Raw genomic sequence first — 23,982 nt, forward strand, 5'->3', positions numbered from 1 at the left:
CTTAGCTTTTATTGTCTGCTTATATGTCCCCTTTATTTATCGAACGGTTCTGACTTGGTGTACAGGGAGAATACTGTAAGAACGGACCATGTTATGAATTCTGCCACTGTACATTTCAAAAGTGCTAAACAAATATTTATATTCACTACGTATGTCCTAGCTCGCTCGTTGTCTTAATCGAACTTAATCGAACGGATTGCCTCTTATCAAATAACATGTTATTTGTCACATGCGCCAAATACAACAGGTAGACCTTACCCTGAAATGCTTACTTACAAGCCCTTAACCAACAATACAGTTCAAGAAATTGAGTTATGAAAATATTTACGAAAGTAAAAAATAAAATAAACACAAATAAAATAACAATAACAAGGCTATATACATGTACTGAGTCAATGTGTGAAGGTACAGGTTAGTCGAGGTAATTTGTACTTGTAGGTAGAGTTAAAGTGACTATGCATAGATAATAAACAGAGAGTTGCAGCAGTGTAAAATCAAAGTGGGGGAAGGGGTAGAAGCTGTTAAGGATTTTTGGACCTAGACGTGGCGCTTGCCGTGCTGGTCAATATTAATCCCTAGTCAACTGTCTGGATTCTTCATTTCAACATGTTTTTTCAAAGATAGGGTGATCATGCAATTTTCAGGGCTGTTGTAAAATAGAGTTGATTCAAATAAAAGTCAAATATATGAAAATAAACCGCATTATTATGCAAATGTATCACTTACTATGCAAACGAGGCAGTACTGAATGCATAATGACAGTAATTTAAGATAAATCATTATTAAAATGTTCATGCTTTATACAAAACTGAGTTTGTAACAATTTGAAACATTTGATAAAACTAAAATGCATCTCTTTTTTTTTGCCTCTGTGTGCCTCAGCAATTGCTTAACACTATCGATACGGTGCCTCCGACTACATTTCCGGATCAAGCATAAATTGTCTCGTATCATATTGTATTGTCTTGTATAGGCTGACCACACCGCTCGCGTCGCATGTACGCATGTATGCAAAATACATTTAGAAATCTGTTATTCCATTATTGCACCCACACTGCTCGCACACGTCAACAAGCGTCTGCGTTGCCAAGTGCTAAAATAGAACTCCTTTCTATTTATGAAGCAGATCGCGCTGCAAGTCCTGCCTCTCCCGTCTCCTCATTGGTTTATAGAAGCAGGTACCCACGTGCCATCTCCTCATTGGTTATACCCACATGGGTGATTGAAAGACGAACTGTGTTGCCGTAGTAATACTATGAAAGTTTAGATGCCAGTCACCATATAAGTTCAAAGATGAAAAAGCCTGGAAGGAGGAGAGATGACTAGAAACAATTCGGTTTACCGTTTTATGTGTGGATTAATTATCGGGTAGAGGACCTTGTGCATTTCAGGTAAAATAACAACTCAATGTTTATATCCCAGGACAAATTAGCTAGCAACAGCAAGCTAGCTAAATGGGACAAATTAGCTAACAAGTGCAAGCTAACTAGCTAAATTACCATAAATGTTTAATGCTTTTGACATGTTCCCAAATTAATGTAACGTGTCGTGATCGCGTTTGGTGTAGGGGGACAAAATAAATGTATGTACGATGGCGCACACGCGCAGCCGGTTTGGGTTCCGTGTTAGGCTCCTTGTCCAATATTGGGCTAACAGTTAGATAGCTAAGTTAGCTGTTATGTAATTAATTAACAAGCTAGCTGACTAAATATAAAGTTGGTATGATACAATGGATATAGTGACATAAGAGTAATTGGGAATTTGACCTTGCCATGCAGTGAGATTATTCAACTGCAGTCAGACAACAACCTGTTTGCCAACGAGTTAATGTAGCAAACTAGCCAACCTAGCTAACTACTGCTATCTAACGGTATTACGTACACATTTTGCGTAATAGCGCATTCAAATGGGGCTGTAATGAAAACTAATGGGACTGTAGCGACTGTGTTAGCATCAAAATCTGGGGTGTTAGCAACGTTGCTATTCAAGTGTTGATTGACATGGTAATGGACCAATAGTATTCAAGAAAAGACAAAAAACCTGACCCCTCTGATGCTATATGTTGCATCATGGGGTGTCAATAAAATCTTTGAAATTGTTGCGTTTTATATTTTTTGGGATAATTATTTATTTTGACCCCTTTTTCTCCCCAATTTCGTGGTGTCCAATTGGTAGTTAGTCTTGTCCCATCGCTGCAACTCCCGTACAGACTCGGGAGAGGCGAAGGTCGAGAGCCGTGCGTCCTCCGAAACACAACCCAGTCAAGCCACACTGCTTCTTGACACAACGCTGGCTTAACCCAGAAGCTAGCCACACCAATATGTCGGAGGAAACACCATACACCTGGTGACGGTGTCAGCATGCATTGTGTCTGACATGCCACAGGAGTCGCTAGTGCGAGATGGGACAAGAACATCCCTACCGGCCGATGCTGGGCCAATTGTGCACTGCCCCCCATCTCCCGGTTGCGGCCGGCTGCGACAGAGCCTGGACTCGAACCAGAATCTCTAGTGGCACAGCCACTGCGCCACTCGGGAGAGATGAGTTTTATATTTTTGTTGAGTGTATATTTGAACCTCTTCTTATATGCACATAGGAAAGATCAATGTTATTCATTTCTACACAACACAATAGTCGTAGTCACCAACTCAGATCTGGCCACTCTGTTACCAATGTTACATCATTGATCCTGCCACCTTTCTTTAAATTTACACCTTTCATTTGCATTGTCTACTGAAGTATGTCTTTCAGGTGTTTTGCTAGCTTCATGCTTAATAAACACTGTTTTATAGATCTTGTTCTATTTCTTTTATGATATGCATCCGTATTATACCAATAGAAAATAACCAGCATTTGGCTCTGAGTCAAAAAATATCTTTGTAAAACTACCAATATTTTCCCCAATTGACTACCTCTATTTTCTAAATGAGGAAAAATAAAACCACAAACCATATGCACAGCACATTATTACAGGACCAGAAGAATTCAAATAGAATTCTACAGGCACAATCGTCATATACAGTTATCAAGATTTGAACAAAGTAGGGAGTAGTGCTTGGGTTTGCTGACGACATGAGTCAATGTAACTGGTGATGATAGGGGTGCTCATCTCTGCATGGGAGTGTCATTCAAACTTCTTGAGGTGGTTGTAGAGGGACTGGACGTAGGTGAAAATACACATAGGGTCTGGTCTGCTACCCATCACCATCATATCCTCCACCTCTATGAGACGCACACAGTCGGCTTGCTCCCTGAGAGAGAGAGAGCAGGAGAGAAAAAAAAACATGAACCAATAATTAAAAATAAGGTTTCCAATAGATCTATATTATGATACCGTAATCCACAGAGCAGTACCAGGATCACACGCGCGCACACACACACACACACTTACTCTGCTGTGGTGAAGGCCACTTCAAAGTTGTGTTTGCGATTGGCAGGGTTCAGTGTGTTGTAGTCAAACACCAGGGGGAAAAAGGAGTGGACCAGGGCAGCGAATGCCATCCCATCACACCAGCTGGACGAGAAGTTGTGGATGTCTATGTTCTGATGGAGGAGAGAATGGTAGGAGCCAAATGCAGTGTTACTTCCATGGAAAAACAGTTTAAAAACGTGGGTATTCCTATACATTGACTAACTAAGGGCCAAATTTGATGGCAAATCCTCTATTAACATAAATGCATGATTAACACACATGATCCAGTTACGAACAAAAGTGGATGGTATCAGAATATGGAGCCTCCTATGGTGTCTAAAGTCCTGGCAAGGACTGGGATGGACTAATCGCTGGAAACCAGAACCAAATCTCACGTTTGCTAACTAACATTTATATCACATTGTGAACCGTCCGTCACGAGGGACTAAGGCCGGACTCACCTGGTAGCCAATGGTTTTGGAGCGGCACCATTCCAGGAGCATTGCCTTGATGTTGCTAGCGCTGTTGAAACTCTGAGAGTGCTGCAGTTTGGGCTTTGGTCCTGCAGCCTTGGACCTGCAGAGTGGAACATAGAGGTGTTCAGTTGTTTGTGGCTGTGTAGCTCAGTTGGTGAGAACATAGTACCAGCAACATCAAGATCATGGGTTCATGTTGAACCTGTTGTTCTGTAAGTCGCTTAGTTTGCGTTGTTTGCTAAGGGGCATATAAACAGGACCCAACAGTCTGACATATCACACAATAACTATGTTACTATCCAACTAGTGACAGATTTTCATGCAAATATTCTGAAATCTGCATATAAAATTTTCCTGCGAATATTCTAAAATCTGCATGAAGAAAATATGCACATTTTCCCATCTGTGGTGGGTTTCCACCAAACAGATTTGTTGTGGATGACGTAGTGCACACAAAATGTACTTTTTCCCGTTCATTTACCAAATAAAAATCTAAATTTCAATGCGTTTCCATCACATTTTCTTAAAAAACTTTTGCGTTAAATAGCGAATGTGCCCACTCTAGTCTTGGCGCGTGCGCTCTAGCCAACAGCTCACAGATTCAGTGCGGGTAGGCTAGTCTACATGACGAGATTATTATGGATAAGAGCAAGAATATCAAGCTCATCACTGTGCACTTTCACCACCCTGTGAAGTTCATAACTAAATTTAATCTGTAGCCTAATAAACTGCATAATTTCCCAAGTCATAGTGGGAGGACCACACACCAAGTCATAGCGGGAGGACCACACACCAAGTTATAGTGGGAGGACCACACACCAAATCATAGTGGGAGGACCACACACCATATCATAGTGGGAGGACCACACACCATATCATAGTGGGAGGACCACACACCAAGTCATAGTGGGAGGACCACACACCATATCATAGTGGGAGGACCACACACCACGTCATAGTGGGAGGACCACACACCAAGTCATAGTGGGAGGACCACACACCAAGTCATAGTGGGAGGACCACACACCAAGTCATAGTGGGAGGACCACACACCATATCATAGTGGGAGGACCACACACCATATCATAGTGGGAGGACCACACACCAAGTCATAGTGGGAGGACCACACACCAAGTCATAGTGGAGGACCACACACCAAGTCATAGTGGCAGGACCACACACCAAGTCATAGTGGGAGGACCACACACCAAGTCATAGTGGCAGGACCACACACCAAGTCATAGTGGGAGGACCACACACCAAGTCATAGTGGGAGGACCACACACCAAGTCATAGTGGGAGGACCACACACCAAGTCATAGTGGGAGGACCACACACCAAGTCATAGTGGGAGGACCACACACCAAGTTATAGTGGGAGGACCACACACCAAGTCATAGTGGGAGGACCACACACCAAATCATAGTGGGAGGACCACACACCAAGTCATAGTGGCAGGACCACACACCACATCATCGCGTGATACAAATTTACGTTGATATGATGGTTACTGTATCAATATTTGCTCATAAAGGAGTTCCCACCTCCGTTTCTCACATTATTAATCTTGCCGACACAAAATGATCCCACCATGTCGAACAAACAAATTCTGTTGGCATTTATAAAATTGTACCGAAACTTCCTGTTTCCATCACAGCTGTCGTGATTTATTTTTTATATATGGTATGACTTTACCCACATAAAAACTGTGGATGCAAACATGGTTAATAACAGTGATAATATACATGTAGTAAAGGGTTGGGGAACATATAACTTGGCTTTAACAATTATCCAATAGGGAGTAATAGTTCGCTAAGGTGGGCAAGAGAGACAATGGGGGAAGTCAGGGTGACTGACTGTGCCTACCGTACCTGCCACACTCGTAGGCCAAACTTTCAAACAGAGACCGTTTGCCCTGCATCCCGAGGTTGCGAGGCAACGTTTGTGACCTCTGCAGCTTCCGCTCCCCACCACCCCCAAACTTGTCCAGACCACCAAGCCTGTCCAGAATGCCAAACTTGTTCGGACCGCCAAAACTTTCCAGACCGCCAAACTTGTCCAGGCTCCTATAGGTTATGTAACAAATTACACAATTGCGCTTTTATAGTATGTAATAGTATGTTTCTAGTATGTTAAAGACTGACCTGTCTGTGCCAGGGGGAGCCACTTTTCTGGGTGGTAGGAGTTTTTCTGAGAGCGAGAAACAGACAGACGGAGGAGGGTGGGGGAGAGAGAGAGGACAATGCTAACCTGACAACGAAGAAAAGACTAGGAGAGGCAAAGGCAAAAGGCACAACACACAATGAAGACCAGAAGACTACTATGCTGTGCCTAGAGACCAGTTCCTACTTTTACCTGTGGTTGCTGTGAAGCTCATGCTACGGGTAAGACTCGGGCTCGCTGCCTTAACTGCATGTACTACTGTAAAAGAAGGAATGGAAAGAAACTGACATAGAACTGGAGGTCAGACAAAGAAATGGGAAAGAACAATGTCAGAGACGGGAAAGATGAAAGATACTGTAGCAGTGAGAGAGGAGTCCTTGTGTCCCTGTGGTACTCACCACGTTCACTACGTTTGAAAGGAAATTCTCCTGATGCTTTGGGTTTGGTCTCCTCAAATATTGATTGTCTAGGTGTTTTGGGTGCAGGGGCAGGAGATGGAGGGACTGCAGGAAACTGAGATTGGGCAGCAGAAGACTGACTTGGGGCTGCAGAAGACCTGGTTGGGGCTGCAGGAGACTGAGTTGGGGCATCAGGGGCCCAAGATGAGGTGGCAGGGGACTGAGTTGGGGCTGGTGCAGTTGGTACCTCGGGGCTAGTGCTGCTCATGGCACTGACAGAGGCATAGGGCGGGGACAGAGATACAGGGGTGGGGTGCTCTTGCTGAGCTGCATGACTGCTGACTGGTGACCTCACTTCCTGATGTTGTCCAGGCAAAGTCTCTGCTTTGGTGAGAATAGACAGAAGAGGAGAAAATGTTAGCTGGTAGGGTTTAGCTAGAATGCTAAATTTGGTTTGGACTAGAGGGTGACATCAGGTCAGATGGACCGTGTCAACCAGACCTGGGTTCAAACAGTATTCCTTTTCTTTCAAATGCTTTATCTGTGCTATTTGAAATTGGACAGGTGTCAACGAGAGGGGCTGACAGACACATACAATATATAAAATGTTACACAATCTCGGGCCTACTGCAAGCAAAATGATTATGTATCTGATCCTTGTAATAGGCCTGGAGGGGTAAATGTACGTATTTGCACAGGGTCTCTCTCTTTAATGCTGGTGCTGAAACAACCAAGACAAGTCCACAAAGTCAGCCATGGATATGTTCCTTAATTTATCTTTAGATTCTTCAGAGCACATCTTAAAGAGATAGTTCATTCAAAATTGAATACAAAATTACCCAGAAGGGCTGCATACAAGTTAAGGAAACAAAAATGTCATTTGGGTGAAAGAATAGAGAGCTGAGTCCGGTCCATGTTCTACTCACCGGGACTAAACAGAACATCAAGTGCTGTTTTGGGAGTGGTGACGTCTGCTATTGGATAGGTAGGAGACTTTGGTGTTGAAGCAGGACACTTTTGGGCCAAAGCAGGAGATTGTGCTGGCGGTTTGGGGCTAGTGGGGGAGTCCGTTTTGGTCATGGCAGTACAGGAAAGATGAGGATTGCCGAATGACGAGCCCTCTGATATGTTAGGAGTGTACATACAGTAAGAGGAAAGGTGAGAGTCAAAGAAGGAAGAACATTGTGTAAAATTGTCCACAGCCTGCTTACAAGGTAAGGAAACAAGTATGTTACACGTATTTTACTCACCAGATTTATACAAATAATCCGATTTTGCTTTGGTTGAGGTGACATCTACTAATGGATGACCAGCAGACTTCTGTTCTTTGTCATGTCCATTCTCCAACACAGCAGCAACATTTTTCTCTTCCATTTGGTCAACAACCTTATGTCCCTAAATAAGAGAAACAGAACACACTAAGGTGCCCATTATTACACTAGAGGCAATCTAAAATAGCATACCATAAAACAAACCTGTACAATAAATGTAAGTTGAATCAGAAACAATAATCAAATCAAGCTTTATTTACACAGCACATTTCCAACATGGTATGCAACGCAATGGGCTTCACAGAGGGATAGAAACAACGAAGAAAATATATATATATTTATTACACAACAAACATAAGGGGATAAAAAAAACAAAAGAATAAAAACTGATTGACTAAAAAGCACCCTAACGAAAAGCTAAGCTAAAAAGGAGTTTTTTAGGATTTATTTTAAACATGTCCACAGATTAGGCCCCTCAGGTTCTCTGGCAGGCTGTTCCAGAGGCTGGGGCTATAGTAACTAAAGGTTGCCTCTCCATGCCTCGTGGTCCTAGGCTTTGAGATAGTTAAAAGGCCAGTACCAGAAGACCTGATGGACCTACTGGGTACATAACTTAAAAGCATGTCTGACATGCATTGGGGTGCACAATCGTGGATTGATTTAAAAACCAAAAGAAGAATCTTAAAATGAATTAGAAAACTCACAGGCAGCCAGTGCAGAGACCTTAAAACTGATGTAATGTGTAATCTCTGTCTGGTTTTGGTCAGAACCCGTGCTGCAGTATTCTATATGTATTGCATTTGACCAATGGATTTCTCAGGTAGACCAGACAGGAGAACATTACCGTAGTCAAGACAGCTTGTAATAGAAGCATGGATGAGTCTCTCTGTATCAGCCTGAGAGAGAAACGGACGCATCTTGGCAATGTTCCTCAGGTGGTGAAAAGCTATTTTGGCAACATTCTTAATGTGGGATTCGAAATTGAGTCCAGAATCTAAAATAAGACCTACGTTTCTTTACCTGGTGTTTTATTTTGAATTGCCAGTGAATTAAAATCGAACATTGTGGAACACCACATGTGATATGTATTTTCTTTGAGTTATGTTCACCAAGGTTGACAAACTCTTGAAAGATTAAATAGGTCCTAAACCAATTTAGAACTGGACCAGAGAGGTCAACCCACCACTCCAGTCTGTCCAGAAGGACATCATGGTCAATAGTGTCAAATCCAGCACTTAAATCCAAGAGTACAAGGACAGAGAGCTGTTATAAATGATGCGGACACGGCTCAAAATGGGCCATGCCACAAAAAAATGGGCCAGAATTGCCGGGGCCGGTTTATGGTCCCAGTCCACCCCTGAGTTACATCCATCCAGAAAAAAGAATCTTATGGTCCCAGGAATCCTCCATCTAAAACCATTCCAATCTTTATCGGAGTTTTCCTTGATATGTGTTTAGGATCAGTGCAGGCGTCTGTCTTATCACTTGTTCCCTCTTAGAAGAGGAGATCCCGATAAAGGTTCTCAGCTCAGCTGACTGCCTCAGTGTCTGTATCTAAGTACAGGTCTGTGCTTGCCTTAGTGACTCTGGTTCTCTCTGGCTCGCTCTGTCTAGCTGTATCTGAAGTTTGAGATCTCCTGCACTCTACTCATCCTCTATCTCTCTCTACCCTCCTCCGTGAGGAAAGTGGATGATCTCGATCACAACCACTGGATGGATATGTGACAAAATGCTCTCTTTCAAACTTGTTTGAATTTCATAACAGCAGAGCAACAACAACCATAATGTCTTTATGACATGGTCGTTATTACGGCTGCAGTACCAAACCCATATGCAGGGACCATTGGTGTTAGCCATAGATCCACCATTGTAAGACTGTGTGTGTTCAAGTGCAGCACTACCCTCGTGGCAGACGGCCTTTGGCCGGTCTCTGAGCTTCGTGCAGCCAGCCCAAACACCCCATCCCGGAGGGAACCAGCAACTTATCAAAGGCCAAACCAACTGGAATCTGCTACAGGCTCAAAATGTCACCAGGAGCATAGCCTTAGAATCTAGCATAGCCTTAAACGGACAGATTAGCAAATTGAAAACGGGGTCCAACTTGTGGAAACAAACGAAAGAGCAGCTTTAGGTCTTTTAGGTGTCCCAAAGATTTAAAAAAAAAAAACAGCCATTTTGACTCCCCTTGACAATAACAAAATTGGACATTTGGTCTGGAAATGGTATTATTCTTACTGGTCTTTGGGTCTCCATAAGTCCCCATTGTGACTCTGGTCTTTAGTGGCACTGGGGCTCAAAGCGTGGGTCTAACTGACAGGTGTGGAGAGACCAGGCTTAAATCCTGAAGCTATTTTGGATTTGTAATCAACCCCCCACTCCTCTTAGATCTTGGCATAGCCCCAAACGGGGCCTTTTGAGATCAGGAGTTAGTATTGGGAAAGCCAAACAGTTCTAATGCTATCATTCAGTGCCAGAGCTCCGTAATTCAGAGCCTGCTGGACTGGCAGTCTCTCCTGCTATCCCCCCATTGCTGCATCTGCCAGCGATAGAGCCACGATGAGAGCCCAGTCAAGTCATCAACTCATAGCAGGGGGACAGCAGAGGCTAGGCATTAGCAGTAGCAATGATCTGTGTGTGCAACTCGCATGCAGTATATCACAAAAGTGAGTACACCCCTCACATTTTTGTAAATATTTGAGTATATCTTTTCATGTGACAACACTGAAGAAATGACACTTTGCTACAATTTAAAGTAGTGAGTGTACAGCTTGTCTAACAGTGTAAATTTGCTGTCCCCTCAAAATATCTCAACACACAGCCATTAATGTCTAAACCGCTGGCAACAAAAGTGAGTACACCCCTAAGTGAAAATGTCCAAATTGGGCACAATTAGCCATTTTCCCTCCCGGTGTCATGTGACTCGTTAGTGTTTACAAGGTGTGTTAAATTTGGTGTCATCGCTCTCACACACCCTCATACTGACTGGTCACTGGAAGTTCAACATGGCACCTCATGGCAAAGAACTCTGAGGATCTGAAAATAATCATTGTAGCTCTACATAAAGATGGCCTGGGCTATAAGAAAATTGCCAAGACCCTGAAACTGAGCTGCAGCACAGTGGCCAAGACCATACAGCGGTTTCATTGGACAGGTTCTACTCAGAACAGGCCTCGCCATGCTCGACCAAAGAAGTTGAGTGCACGTGCTCAGCGTCATATCCAGAGGTTGTCTTTGGGAAATAGACGTATGAGTGCTGCCAGCATTGCTGCAGAGGTTGAAGGGGTGGGGGGTCAGCCTGTCCGTGCTCATACCATACACCGTACAGTGCATCAAATTGGTCTGCATGGCTGTCGTCCCAGAAGGAAGCCTCTTCTAAAGATGATGCACAAGAAAGCCCACAAACAGTTTGCTGAAGACAAGCAGACTAAGGACATGGATTACTGGAACCATGTCCAGTGGTCTGATGAGACCAAGACAAACTTATTTGGTTCAGATGGTGTCAAGTGTGTGTGGCGGCAACCAGGTGAGGAGTACAAAGACAAGTGTGTCTGGCCTACAGTCAAGCACGGTGGTGGGAGTGTCATGGTCTGGTGCTGCATGAGCGCTGCTGGCACTGGGGTGCTACAGTTCATTGAGGGAACCATGATTGCCAACATGTACTGTGACATACTGAAGCAGAGCATGATCCCCTCCCTTCGGAGACTGGGCCACAGGGCAGTATTCCAACATGATAACGACCCCAAACACACCTCCAAGAAGACCACTGCCTTGCTAAAGAAGCTGAGGATAAAGGTGATGGACTGGCCAAGCATGTTTCCAGACCTAAACCCTATTGAGCATCTGTGGGGCATCCTCAAATGGAAGGAGGAGTGCAAGGTCTCTAACATCCACCAGCTCCGTGATGTCGTCATGGAGGAGTGGAAGAGGACTCCAGTGGCAACCTGTGAAGCTCTGGTGAACTCCATGCCCAAGAGGGTTAAGGCAGTGCTGGAAAATGATGGTGGCCACACAAAATATTGACACTTTGGGCCCAATTTGGACATTTTCACTTAGGGGTGTACTCACTTTTGTTGCCAGCGGTTTAGACATTAATAGCTGTGTGTTGAGTTATTTTGAGGGGACAGCAAATTTACACAGTTATACAAGCTGTACACTCACTACTTTACATTGTAGCAAAGTGTCATTTCTTCAGTGTTGTCACATGAAACGATATACTCAAATATTTTCAAAAATGTGTGGGTTGTACTCACTTTTGTGATATACTGTACCTACTGTATAACTGTCGCTCTCGATCTGTCTCCCCATCTGCTTCTTAACCTCTTTATCCCATACCCTCTCTCCGAATCTCTTTAACTCTCTCCCTCTCTCAGAAACAGGCGACACACAAACATAGTCAAACACAGTCATACACCCACATTCTAACATGTTATTTAGAGTCACAAGGAAATACAGGGTTAGGGTTTCAAGATGCGCACACACACACGTAGGAGCGCATTTCTATCAGACTGGCTCATTGAGTAGTCAGGTATGATAAGGGAACAGCCAGGTGATAACAGTGCTGTGGAATGTTGGCAGGGTGTGTGTTTTCAGAGGGGAACAGCTGGCAATCTGGCTCTGGGGGATATTGACAGGGAGTCGGAATTCTACTTTCCGTCTTGTCAGGACGCTCAATTCAGGACTGGGATTGGTTGGATGAAGCACTCCCTCGTCCTGAAGTGAAGAGATATGGAGACCCAAAATAGCTCCTTTAGGGCCTCCACATGGTACTTGCTGTGTGTTAGTGTGTGTACCCCTTGTAAGCCTAACTCTTTATTTGATTGTAGATCCAAATAACAAATTCAAGTGTGTCTGCTCAGTGAGTGATAACGATAGGGGTGGGAGTCAAATAAGATAACAATACATGTCAGATTATTACCTACCATTTTCCTATCATAACCCTACCAACCATTAATCCTATAATCGTTCTAATAACCAACCCTTCTCATACCCCAAGAGCAGTTGATATGAAATACAAACAATCCAGACCTGACCAGCTACAACCTAAAAGTACCTCTTATCTTCATACTACCAGATACAGTTCATTTGGAAAAAATTCAGACCGCTTGACATTTTCCACATTTTGTTACATTACAGCCTTATTCTAAAATTAAATTGATTTTAAAAAATGGGTTTCTCTTCATTAATATACACACAATACTCCACAAAGAAAAAACTGGTTTTAGAACAACAACAAAAATACAAACTGAAATATGACATTTCCGTATGTATTCAGACCCTTTACTCAGTACTTTGTTGAAGCCCCTGTGGCAGCGATTACAGCCGCAAGTTTTCTTGGTATGACGCAACAAGCTTGGTATACCTGTATTTGGGGAGTTTCTCCCATTCTTCTCTTCAGATCCTCTCAAGCTCTGTCAGGGTGGATGGGGAGCGTCGCTGCACAGCTATTTTCAGGTCTCTCCAGAGATGTTCGATCGGGTTCATGTCCTGGCTCTGGCTGGGCTACTCAAAGTTACTCATGCGTTGTCTTGGCTGTGTGCTTAGGGTCGTTGTCCGTTTGGAAGGTGAACCTTCGCCCCCAGTCTAAGGTGCTGAACCCTCCGGATCAGGTTTTCATCAAGAATCTCTTTGCATTTTGCTCCATTCATCTTTCCCTCGATCCTGACTAGTCTCCCAGTCCCTGCCGCTGAAAAACATCCCCACAACATGAAGCTACCACCACCATGTTTCACAGTAGGGATGGTGCCAGGTTTCCTCCAGACGTGACACTTAGAATTCAGGCAAAATAGTTAAATCTTGGTTTCATCAGACCATAGAATCTTGTTTCTCATGGTCTGAGAGTCCTTTAGGTACCTTTTGGCAAACTCGAATCTGGCTGTCATGTGCCTTTTACTGAGGAGTTGCTTCCGTCTGGCCACTCTACTATAAAGGCCTAATTGGTGGAGTATTGCAAAGATGGTTGTCCTTCTGGAAGGTTCTCCCATCTCCACAGAGGAACTCTGGAGCTCTGCCAGCGTGGACCATTGGGTTTTTGGTCATCTACCTAACTGTTATGGGATTTTTATGAATAATGACTAAATTATGTATACATCTAACTTAGAACTATAACTAAACAGAATACTATGTTACTGTATGGATGTATGAATCTTATTATAATCATAATACTGAATATAATGTGTGTAGTTTTAGTCAAGAACTAGAACAAGGACTTTCTGTTCCTTGTTAGAAATTAATGGAGCTATCGTCAGACCGGCTGGAATACTGTGTTCCTTACAGGACATTCTGTCTCTACCCAGGGAGGGGAGAGACCTTGGGCTTGTAGTAGATTGTTTAACAGGTAGCAGACAATGTGGGAAGGCTTGTGAACTATATTGCCATTGTATCTGAGAGGAGGAGAGACATTTATGACAAAATGTGAGGTATATAAACTAATGTACATGGTATTATGACCAGCGCTCTCGAGAATAAATGCTATTGGCTAATTTTGGTAGACTGGTCTCTGTCCATTTTATGCAAATAAGGATCTTACAAATTCTTAGAAACAGACAGTGATTTAAATTGAATTGGTTAATGAACCCATATAAGAATTGTTAAATTCCTTTAACACTAACCAAGGCCCCTTTCCCCCGATTGCTCAGTTGCCCGAGCGACCAGATCTAGGAAGAGTCTTGGTGGTTCCAAACTTCTGCCATTTAAGTATGATGGAGGCCACTGGTCTTGGGGACCTCCAATTTTGCAGAAATGCTTTGGTACCCTTCCCAAGATCTGTGCCTCGACATAATCCTGTCTCGGAGCTCTACGGACAATTCCTTCGACCTCATGTCTTGGTTTTTCTCTGACATGCACTGTCAACTGTAAGACCTTATATAGACAGGTGTGTGCCTTTCCAAATCATGTCCAATCAATTGAAATTACCACAGGTGGACTCCAATCAAGTTGCAGAAACATCTCAAGGATGATCAATGACAACAGGATGCACCTGAGCTCAATTTCGAATCTCATAGCAAAGGGTTATGTAAATAAGGTATCTGTTTTTATTTTTAATACATTTGCAAAAATGTCTAACAACCTGTTTTTGCTTTGTCATTATGAGGTATTGTGTGTAGATTGATGAGGAAAACAATACATTTAATACATTTTACAATAAGGCTGTAACGTAACAAAATGTGGAAAAAGTAAAGCGGTCTGAATACTTTCCGAATTAACTGTACATGCAGTGGTGTAAAGTACTTAAATAAAATACTTTAAAGTACTACTTAAGTAGTTTTTGGGGGGGTATCTGTACTTTACTATTTATGTTTTTGCCAACTTTTACATTACTACATTCCTGAAGAAAATAATGTACTTTTTACTCCATACATTTTTCCTGATACCCAAAAGTACTTGTTACATTTTGACAGGAAATTCTCAATTTCACACAATTCCCTACTGCCTCTGATCTGTCGGACTCACTAAACACAAATGCTTAATTTGTAAATTATGCCTGAGTGTTGGAGTGTTGCCCTGGAAGATAAATAAAATAAAATTGAGCCATCTGGTTTGCTTAATATAAGAAATTTGAAATGGTTTATAGTTTTACTTTTGATACTTAAGTCCATTTTAGCAATTCCATTTACTTAGTATATTTAAAACCAAATATTTTTACTTTTACTCAAGTAGAATTTTAGTATTTCATTTTCTATTAAGGTATCTTCACTTTTACTCAAGTATGACATTTGAGTACTTTTTACACCACTGTGTACATGCTGACATTTCAGCAAACCTTGTAGTGGCAATCTCAGACCTCATTTTCTCATCCATTTATCTATCCCCCTCTCACATTCTTAGCATTGACCTTCACCTCCATCCAACCATGACAAAAACTACACAGCTGACTGTGGTGAGGTCACCTGTGTACAACTTTGTTAACCCATAACAAGGCTGACGTAAACACTCATCAACCTCACTATACGAGCATTATGGGAAATATATGGAGAGCGATGAGGGTGCTGGGAAAGGTGGAGTTGGGTTACTACTATGTCCGTCTCTTCTTCCAGTCTTTCTCTCTGGTCCCTCCCCCTCTCTCTCTGTTTCTATACATCCAGAGTTGCAACATGATGTAAGTTATGGGAAGTTATGTTAGCTGGGAATTTGTGGTGCTACTAAAATGTATACTGAAACAGACACACCCAAACCACCCCCAATCCAAACGTCCGGGACCAGGGCCACCAATCAGGCCTGCCCTGCCAAAAATACATGTGCCCTCTTGGGGGGACAGGAGGAGCGGAGAGAGGGGAATGGGTAAAAGGGTAAAAACACACAGACAGAAATAAATCTTTGGATTCAATGAGAGATTAGCAGTAGTACGTACACGTGTCCAGTTAGTTTAAGGTGGAGGGTACGAAATGTACACTTAAAACTAGCCATGAAAGAAAAATAGATACCCATACATAGACAGAATAAATAATAAAACTGTGAGAGCATTCAACAGTGTACGAGTATCTTCTTTCAATGGGAGGTACCAAAAGACAGACAGTGAGAGATCCTCTGGATGTCACACTCAAGGCCCCACTGGAAAAACCACCAGCAGAGATGCTCCATTGAATGTGCAGAGTTTGGGTGTCTGCAAAAATGTGTGTTATTTAAATAGTTATTTTCTGTGTATTTGAGTATTTTCAAATAATGTGGCCCGAATCAACTACTTCTATCGGAAGGATTTGAAAGTATTTTCATATCATTTCCTATAATTAGCCTACTATTTTAAATTATTTTTAAATACTTATTTCCAAATACATTATTTTGAATACCAAACCAATTTCTAGGATTGTATTTTAATCAGTGTATTTGATTATACTTTCAAAGTGTATCTCCAAATATATTCAACTACTTGTCAATTTTATTTTGTCTAAATACTAACTTACCCTAAATAATATTTGACCTCAGGTCTGGTGTGTGTGTGTGTGGATATTCATGTGTGTATACATAGACTGTTTGAATTAGTTGAATTAGTTGTTTTTTGGAGTGTCTCCAAATTTAAAAAGTGACATGTTTATATTATATCATTCAGGTAGAGAGGATGGGTAGCTTGCCCTTGTCCCATTACTGCCTAATGTAGTTACACGCAATTAGGGGTTCACAGTGAAGCTGCAGAAATGCTGTAAAACCTATTGGTTATTCTTAGATCATTTTCCCCTTGACATGGTCAAATAACTCCAAGTATAGATTGGTTAACTCTTTTTGTAAACTAAAGGCACGGATTGGCCTATAGGTGGCGTGCTATAAGCATTCTCACTTAAACCGTCAAATCCGCCACCCCGTTTGATTAAGAGAGGTGTAGCTGTGTCTGTACTGTAGGTGTCCTTCCTCATGCTAAACAAATGGTAAGGTGATTCCCTGCATTATACAACACAATTTTCAGTCACCTTTAATGGCCCATTGTGCTAGACCTATTTTAAAAAATATTTTTGGCAAGTGTGCTAAAAAAACAAAACTGTCCTACTTGTTTGAAGGACAAGTGGCTAAAAAAATGCACGCCAAGCCCTGTAGCTGATTCCACCATTGGCAACAACTGGCTACTAGAACTGAACTGATGGACATGGGGCGATGACATGTGGTATGTAAACCTTTTGTAAATGTCCTTAGAAGCTGTGTGAATATATTGTGATTAGTACATCTGTATAATCACATATTGTTGCCCTGTTATGTGGTCTGAACGTAGTGAAAAGTGGATATTTTATTCTGCAAAATGAGAAACCGGAAGTCCTGCCACTTGCACAGTCAGTGTATTACAGCTGTGAAAGTGTATTGAAGTATTTTGGAACGCTAATGTGGATTGTACCAATTAAGATTTATATCAGCATGGTAATGCTTTCACAGATTGCACATACAGGAAGATAGTTCCTACATGATAGAGTGCTTGCTTTGTTATCCAACTGATCTTGTGTCCTTTCGGTATCCTGTAAACCGAATATATTGCTGCTCACAGCTATATTTCATTAGTACCGCACTAAGACGAGAGCTTTAGAGTGAATGACCAGGGGTAACACTTTCCCCGGCTGGAGACAACAGATTTACAACTTAGCACTGTCTCAATCTCTCTTTCACACACACACGCACGAGCGAGAGGCTTTCAGTTCTCCCAGATGACATTCCCTTGCATTCTACCAAATTATACTAAAATGGGACAATATCTTCTCCAGCAACAAGGTAATACTCACATTAGACATGCTGGTATCCCCCATTGGCTCCCTGCTGGAGAGAGAGGCTGATGTAGAACTAGAGGCATCAGAACCAAGACCAGAAGAACCAGACTCCGACAGTCCAGAGGGGACCGTGGTGGAGGGGCTCCCCTGGCTTATGTTGACCGTCCCCTGGGACGAAGTCATGGGGATCCATCCCCTACTGGCCCTCTCCTCGAGGGCGCTTCTGTCCACCACTCTTCCCGTCAGACCCTCCATCAGGCAGGCCAGCACCTCCAGCTGGCTTCGGAGCTGCAGGTTCTCCTGCGTCAGCCGCTGAAGAGCCTCGGCCAGGGGTCCCTGTGCCCGGCATGCCTCGTCCACCCGCCGCTCCACACCCCGCTTGAAGGCGCTCACATCCACATGCACCTCGCGCACCGCCGCCGCCAGTGTGGCTTCGAAGTGGCCCAGTGCCTCGCACACCATCTTGTCACACACTTTGTCCCCGCCAGCCAACACAGGTATAGAAGTGTCCATGTCCCCACTAGCAACAGTAACCCCCAGATTACAGGAAATTAAGCGGTGGATAGGTTCAATGGACGGTGGCGCCAGCTCTTCCTGTTCTTTCCTCCTCTTCTCCTTCTCTCCCACAGGTTCTCCTGCCTGGACTGCTGAAAGGAGGTGATGAAGGGAGGGATAGATAGGTCTCCCTCTTTCTCTGCTGTTTAGTCCACAGAGAGGTCTTAAAAGGGAGAGTTTTAGGTGTTCTATAACCGTTTCCCAGCACAGTTAGAATGGTATTAAAGGAATGTGCATTAAGATGGCTGCTTAGGAATCTAAGCCATTTAAGCCCAATTAAACTCCATAGAGGACAAGAGCTGTTAATTATAGGCTCCGTGGCTCTGTTCAAAAAAGAGAGGAGATGCAAAATGATACCCTGCAAAATCAAGTTATCATTTGAGGAGGTAGACGTATCAACAAACCTTTCGGAGGGTACTGCTGAGTGAGAGGTCCAGTAGTGGAGCAGTCCAGTCCACACATGTGTATGTTTATATGAGTGTGTGTGTTTATGTGTTTGTGTGGAGTGCATCCACACACCTCTAATGTAATGTCATGAGACTTGCTCTACTGTGTGTGAGTGTGTTCTGTATGCTGTGCAGCTCTGCTTTAAACCAACAGCCTCGTGAGCAGGTACATTTTTGTATCAGGGGAATAAGGGGGAGGAGGGAGTAAGAGGGGAGGGTACAGACTTCATGCAGCACCCTGCCCTTCTTCACACTCTGCTTGAAAAAGTGTATGTGTCTGTGTGTGTGTGTGTGTGTCTGTAGGAAGGAGAGGGAAGTTTACATTGCCTTAATGTGCCCAATGTAAAATAAGGGAATGGCAAGCCTGAACAAGTGATTTCACATGACTGTGCCCTCAGAAAGCATTTACATACCATTGACTTTTTCCTCATAATAGTGTTTAACATGAATTTTGAATGACTACCTCATCTCTGTACCCCACACATATAATTATATGTAAGATCCCTCAGCCAAGCAGAGAATTTCAAACATAGATTCAACCACAAAGACCAGGGAGGTTTTCCAATGCTTTGCAAAGAAGGGCACCTATTGGTAAATGGGTAAAAAAAATCAGACACGGAATATCCCATTGAGCATGGTGAAGTTGTTATTTTTATTGTGTATCAATAGACCCAGTCACTACAAAGATACAGGCGTTCTTCCTAAATCAGTTGCCAGAGAGGAAGGAAACTGCTCAGGGATTTCACCATGAGGCCAATGGTGACTTTAAATGTTACATAGTTTTATGGCTGTGTTAGGAGAGAACTGAGATTGGATCAATAACATTGTAGCTGCTCCACAATTATAACCTAAATGACAGTGTTAAAAGAAGGAAGCGTGTACAGAATAAGCCAAAACATACGTCCTGCTGGCAATAAGGCACTAAAGTCAAAACTACAAACAATTTGGCTAAGAAATGAACTTTTTGTCTTGAATACAAAGTGTTATGTTTGGAGCAAATCCAATACAATACATTACTGAGTAATACAATCCATATTTTCAAGCATGGTGGTGGCTGCATGATGTTATGGGTATGCTTATCATCGGCAAGGACTAGGGAGTTTTTGGGGACTCAAAAAAAAAACTAATACAGCTAAGTAGAGGCAAAATCCTAGAGGAAAACCTGGTTCAGTCTGCTTTCCAACAGAGACTGGGGAGACAAAGACACCTTTCAGGAGGACAATAACCTAAAACACAAGGCCAAATACACACTGAAGTTGCTTACAAAAACGACAATGAACTTTCCTGAGTGGCCTAGTTAAAGTTTTTCATTAAATCTGCTTGAAAATCTATGGCAAGACTTGAAAATGGCTGTCTAGCAATGATCAACATTCAACTTGACAGAGCTTGAAGAATTAAAAAAAGTATAATGTGCAAATATTGTACAATCCAGCTGCCAAAGTTATTCTATAATGTATTGACTCAGGGTTGTAAATACTTATGTAAATGAGATATTTCTGTATTTCATTTTCAATAAATGTGCAGAAATTTTAACAACAAAAAATGACTGTCATTATGGGGTATTGCGTGTAGATGGGTGAGAGAAAAATATCAATTTCATCCAGGCAGGGATATGAATACTTTCTGAAGGCATGGAATAGCGAGCCTCCCATGATTCCTACTCTTATCTGATGGGGCACATAGACATAAGTCAGAAGGAGAGTGCAATCTCACCACTGGGAATGAACAGGCATCAGATATCACTGATCTCTGTAGGTTCAGCTTCACTGTGAAAGCAGAATGGGATGTTATGGAGACAAACGTTTTTTTTTTATAGCTATATCTAATGTTTCATATAGCCCCGATGTCTACCCACCAGGCCATGCCAAGTTTGCATATGATACAAACAAACGTGTATAGACATATCCCGCCGGTGCTTTAGGAGAATCACACAGTCAGGTAGATACACACTGGAGACACCAAAACACAGCTTCCTTTGATGTGCTGACAAACCGCTATAAAACATGTCTATCAATGACGGATTGATGTTGGTGTCTGTTCTGTCTCAGCCATTACATAACGGTTGCCATGAGAACTCAAGGTTAAGCTCCTCTGATATTATGAGTGAGATACACTACATGGCCAAAGGTATGTGGACACCTGCTCATCGAACATCTCATTGCACAATCATGGGCATTAATAGTTGGTCTCCCCTTTGCTGCTATAATTACCTCCACTCTTCTGGGAAGGCTTTCCACTAGATGTTGGAACACTGCTGCGGGGACTTGCTTCAGCCACAAGAGCATTAGTGATGTTGGGCGATGAATAGGAAAAATGCCAAGGGGATGAATACTTTTACAAGGCATTGTAATTGTCTATGTAGGCGGAGACTCTCAGGGGTGCGAGAGCTGCCTCTACTTCGGGAAGCTAATGCTAGCATGAAGGACACTTGGGGGGGGTAGAGTGGGCTCCCTCAGTGTTGTGAGCGAAATTAGTTGCTACACGAAGGGAAGGATTCTAGAAGCACAGATGCCTCTTCCCCATTGTGATTGGGGGAAGGGGAGTTTGTGCTCCACCTGAGAAGTGTCAGGCCAGGACATGGATTGAACTGTTGGCTACCCCTCTTCACAGGGGAATCAGCTGGGCAGGACCTCAATGCGGCTGCAGCAGAGGACCGCTTCCCCCACTGTCTGCCTCTGTCCTCAGTCTTGGACTGTGGGCTTGCAGCCTGCTGCTCGTGGTCGCTCAGTTAGCAATAACGCTAGTGAACTGCCACTCTCCCTGATCCAAAGAGTGAGTGGAGAACGGGTTGCCACGATATATGTGTCTGCCGTGCAGGTGGTGGCAAGGCTAGCCTAGACGCGATAGTTGACTTGGTTTTTGAGTCTCTTGGACTGGAAAACCTAGTATGTGGAGCCGGTAAAGTCGGTAAGTACAAAAACAGAGTGCAATGTAAATCGTGCAAGCTAGTGGTGAGCTAGTTGAGGTAGGCACAGTGAGCGTTTCGCCCAGCGTACGTTAACAGTGATGATGCAGCCAGCCTTGCCACATTAGCTAGCCTGTTACAGGCCATCTCGTGGACCAGATCACCGCATGGTGCTTAGTAGGAACAAAGCAATTTAATATTAGGCGAACTAAAAACGAGAGCCACGCTAACAATAGATAAATGGTGGTTAGCAAGCTAGCATTCGTCGTGACGGCTAGTAGCGTAGCTAGTTTCCCATGGGGTACGGGGGCCCGTGAGGCTTTTGTGTTAGCCACATTATCCCAAGAAAGTTGCACAAGTATTATTTTCGGTCTAGAGAGTCTCTTATGATCGTCGCATGATGCGGTGTAACCGGTCAGTTTAGCCAACGAAACGAGTACTAAATGAGAGAGTAAGCTGGAAATTCCCCCATAGGTGGGAGAGCTAGTAGCAGCCAGCATCGTCGAGCCGCCGGCGCAAGAGCGAGGGAGTTCGAGTGCCTGCCTCGAGCGGGGTAGCAGTGGCCATAATTCGTTGAACCGGGGAGTCAGATTGGGCCGCGGGCAAGCCACTGTTACCCTTCCTACATCCCTATAAAAAAAGGCCTGCTAACCCAGTAGTGCCTGTAGTGAATTAGCCTTGACAGACATAAGGTAGTTTATTACGTGCCACAAGGCTAATGGCTAGCTGGAGTGAGCACTGTGTATAAACGCTATAGCCATGGTGGGCTAGTGAAGGCGTTAGTTAGCTAGCAACCAGCACGTAGGCCAAGATTGTTAAAGCTAGCATGGTGCTTGGTTCCCCTTGGGCAAGGGTTGCGGGCTCCATGGCTCCATCAAAAAAAAATCAAATCAAATGTATTTATATAGCCCTTCGTACATCAGAGCAATGCAGGTGTAGAAGCACGGTGGCTAGGAAAAACTCCCTAGAAAGGCCAAAACCTAGGAAGAAACCTAGAGAGGAACCAGGCTATGTGGGGTGGCCAGTCCTCTTCTGGCTGTGCCGGGTGGAGATTATAACAGAACATGGCCAAGATGTTCAAATGTTCATAAATTACCAGCATGGTCGAATAATAATAAGGCAGTTGAAACTGGAGCAGCAGCACGGTCAGGTGGACTGGGGACAGCAAGGAGTCATCATGTCAGGTAGTCCTGGGGCATGGTCCTAGGGCTCAGGTGGAAACTGCCAGGTGGACTGGGGACAGCAAGGAGTCATCATGTCAGGTAGTCCTGGGGCATGGTCCTAGGGCTCAGGTCCTCCGAGAGAGAGAAAGAAAGAGAGAAGGAGAGAATTAGAGAACGCACACTTAGAGTCACACAGGACACCGAATAGGACAGGAGAAGTACTCCAGATATAACAAACTGACCCTAGCCCCTGACACATAAACTACTGCAGCATAAATACTGGAGGCTGAGACAGGAGGGGTCAGGAGACACTGTGGCCCCATCCGAGGACACCCCGGACAGGGCCAAACAGGAAGGATATAACCCCACCCACTTTGCCAAAGCACAGCCCCCACACCACTAGAGGGATATCTTCAACCACCAACTTACCATCCTGAGACAAGGCTGAGTATAGCCCACAAAGATCTCCGCCATGGCACAACCCAAGGGGGCGCCAACCCAGACAGGATGACCACATCAGTGAATCAACCCACTCAGGTGACGTACCCCTTCCAGGGACGGCATGAGAGAGCCCCAGCAAGCCAGTGACTCAGCCCCTGTAATAGGGTTAGAGGCAGAGAATCCCAGTGGAAAGAGGGGAACCGGCCAGGCAGAGACAGCAAGGGCGGTTCGTTGCTCCAGAGCCTTTCCGTTCACCTTCCCACTCCTGGGCCAGACTACACTCAATCATATGACCCACTGAAGAGATGAGTCTTCAGTAAAGATTAAAGGTTGAGACCGAGTTTGCGTCTCTGACATGGGTAGGCAGACCGTTCCATAAAAATTGAGCTCTATAGGAGAAAGCCCTACAAATTCTTATTTTCAATGACAGCCTAGGAACAGTAGGTGTGCACAATTTACATTGCACTCTGTTTTTACACCTACTGACTTCAGCGGCTCCACATACTAGGTTTTCCAGTCCAAGAGACTGCCTGTTCAGGGGCAGAATAACATACCTTGTCAGCTAGGGGGTTTG

The 23,982-nt window shown here is 43.7% G+C and overlaps 1 protein-coding gene across 5 annotated transcripts; it reads right to left on the reverse strand.

Moving 5' to 3' along the window:
- Window positions 1–2,793: 2,793 nt before the first annotated feature.
- On the reverse strand, window positions 2,794–19,047 carry LOC112258045 (smoothelin-like protein 2). Of its 5 annotated transcripts, none has more exons than XM_042326959.1 (11): window positions 18,858–19,046; window positions 17,914–18,776; window positions 7,700–7,844; window positions 7,376–7,570; window positions 6,450–6,830; window positions 6,244–6,309; window positions 6,033–6,078; window positions 5,760–5,954; window positions 3,874–3,988; window positions 3,392–3,543; window positions 2,794–3,251 (listed from the first exon to the last, which is right to left on the reverse strand). In XM_042326959.1, the coding sequence occupies exons 2-11, from the start codon at window positions 18,409–18,411 to the stop codon at window positions 3,125–3,127; spliced, it is 1,920 nt and encodes a 639-aa protein (XP_042182893.1). In that variant the 5' UTR covers window positions 18,412–18,776; window positions 18,858–19,046; the 3' UTR covers window positions 2,794–3,124. The 5 variants fall into 5 exon arrangements, with proteins under 5 accessions (XP_042182893.1, XP_042182894.1, XP_024287876.1 ...); XM_042326960.1 differs by having other exon boundaries at window positions 6,244–6,306; window positions 6,450–6,833; XM_024432108.2 differs by having other exon boundaries at window positions 6,450–6,833.
- Window positions 19,048–23,982: the final 4,935 nt, after the last annotated feature.

This window comes from Oncorhynchus tshawytscha, linkage group LG09, assembly GCF_018296145.1.
Source record: "Oncorhynchus tshawytscha isolate Ot180627B linkage group LG09, Otsh_v2.0, whole genome shotgun sequence".
NCBI classification, from domain to species: Eukaryota; Metazoa; Chordata; class Actinopteri; order Salmoniformes; family Salmonidae; genus Oncorhynchus; species Oncorhynchus tshawytscha.

What these genes read in the sequence shown, in the direction of transcription:
- LOC112258045 (XM_024432108.2), bottom strand. Translation starts at nt 18,411, where the DNA reads ATGGACACTTCTATACCTGTGTTGGCTGGCGGGGACAAAGTGTGTGAC. An exon ending in GGATTATTTGTATAAATCTG is followed by an intron (nt 7,571 to 7,699) that starts GTGAGTAAAATA and finishes CTAACATATCAG; the next exon opens with AGGGCTCGTCATTCGGCAAT. An exon ending in TGATGTTCTGTTTAGTCCCG is followed by an intron (nt 6,834 to 7,375) that starts GTGAGTAGAACA and finishes TTCTCACCAAAG; the next exon opens with CAGAGACTTTGCCTGGACAA.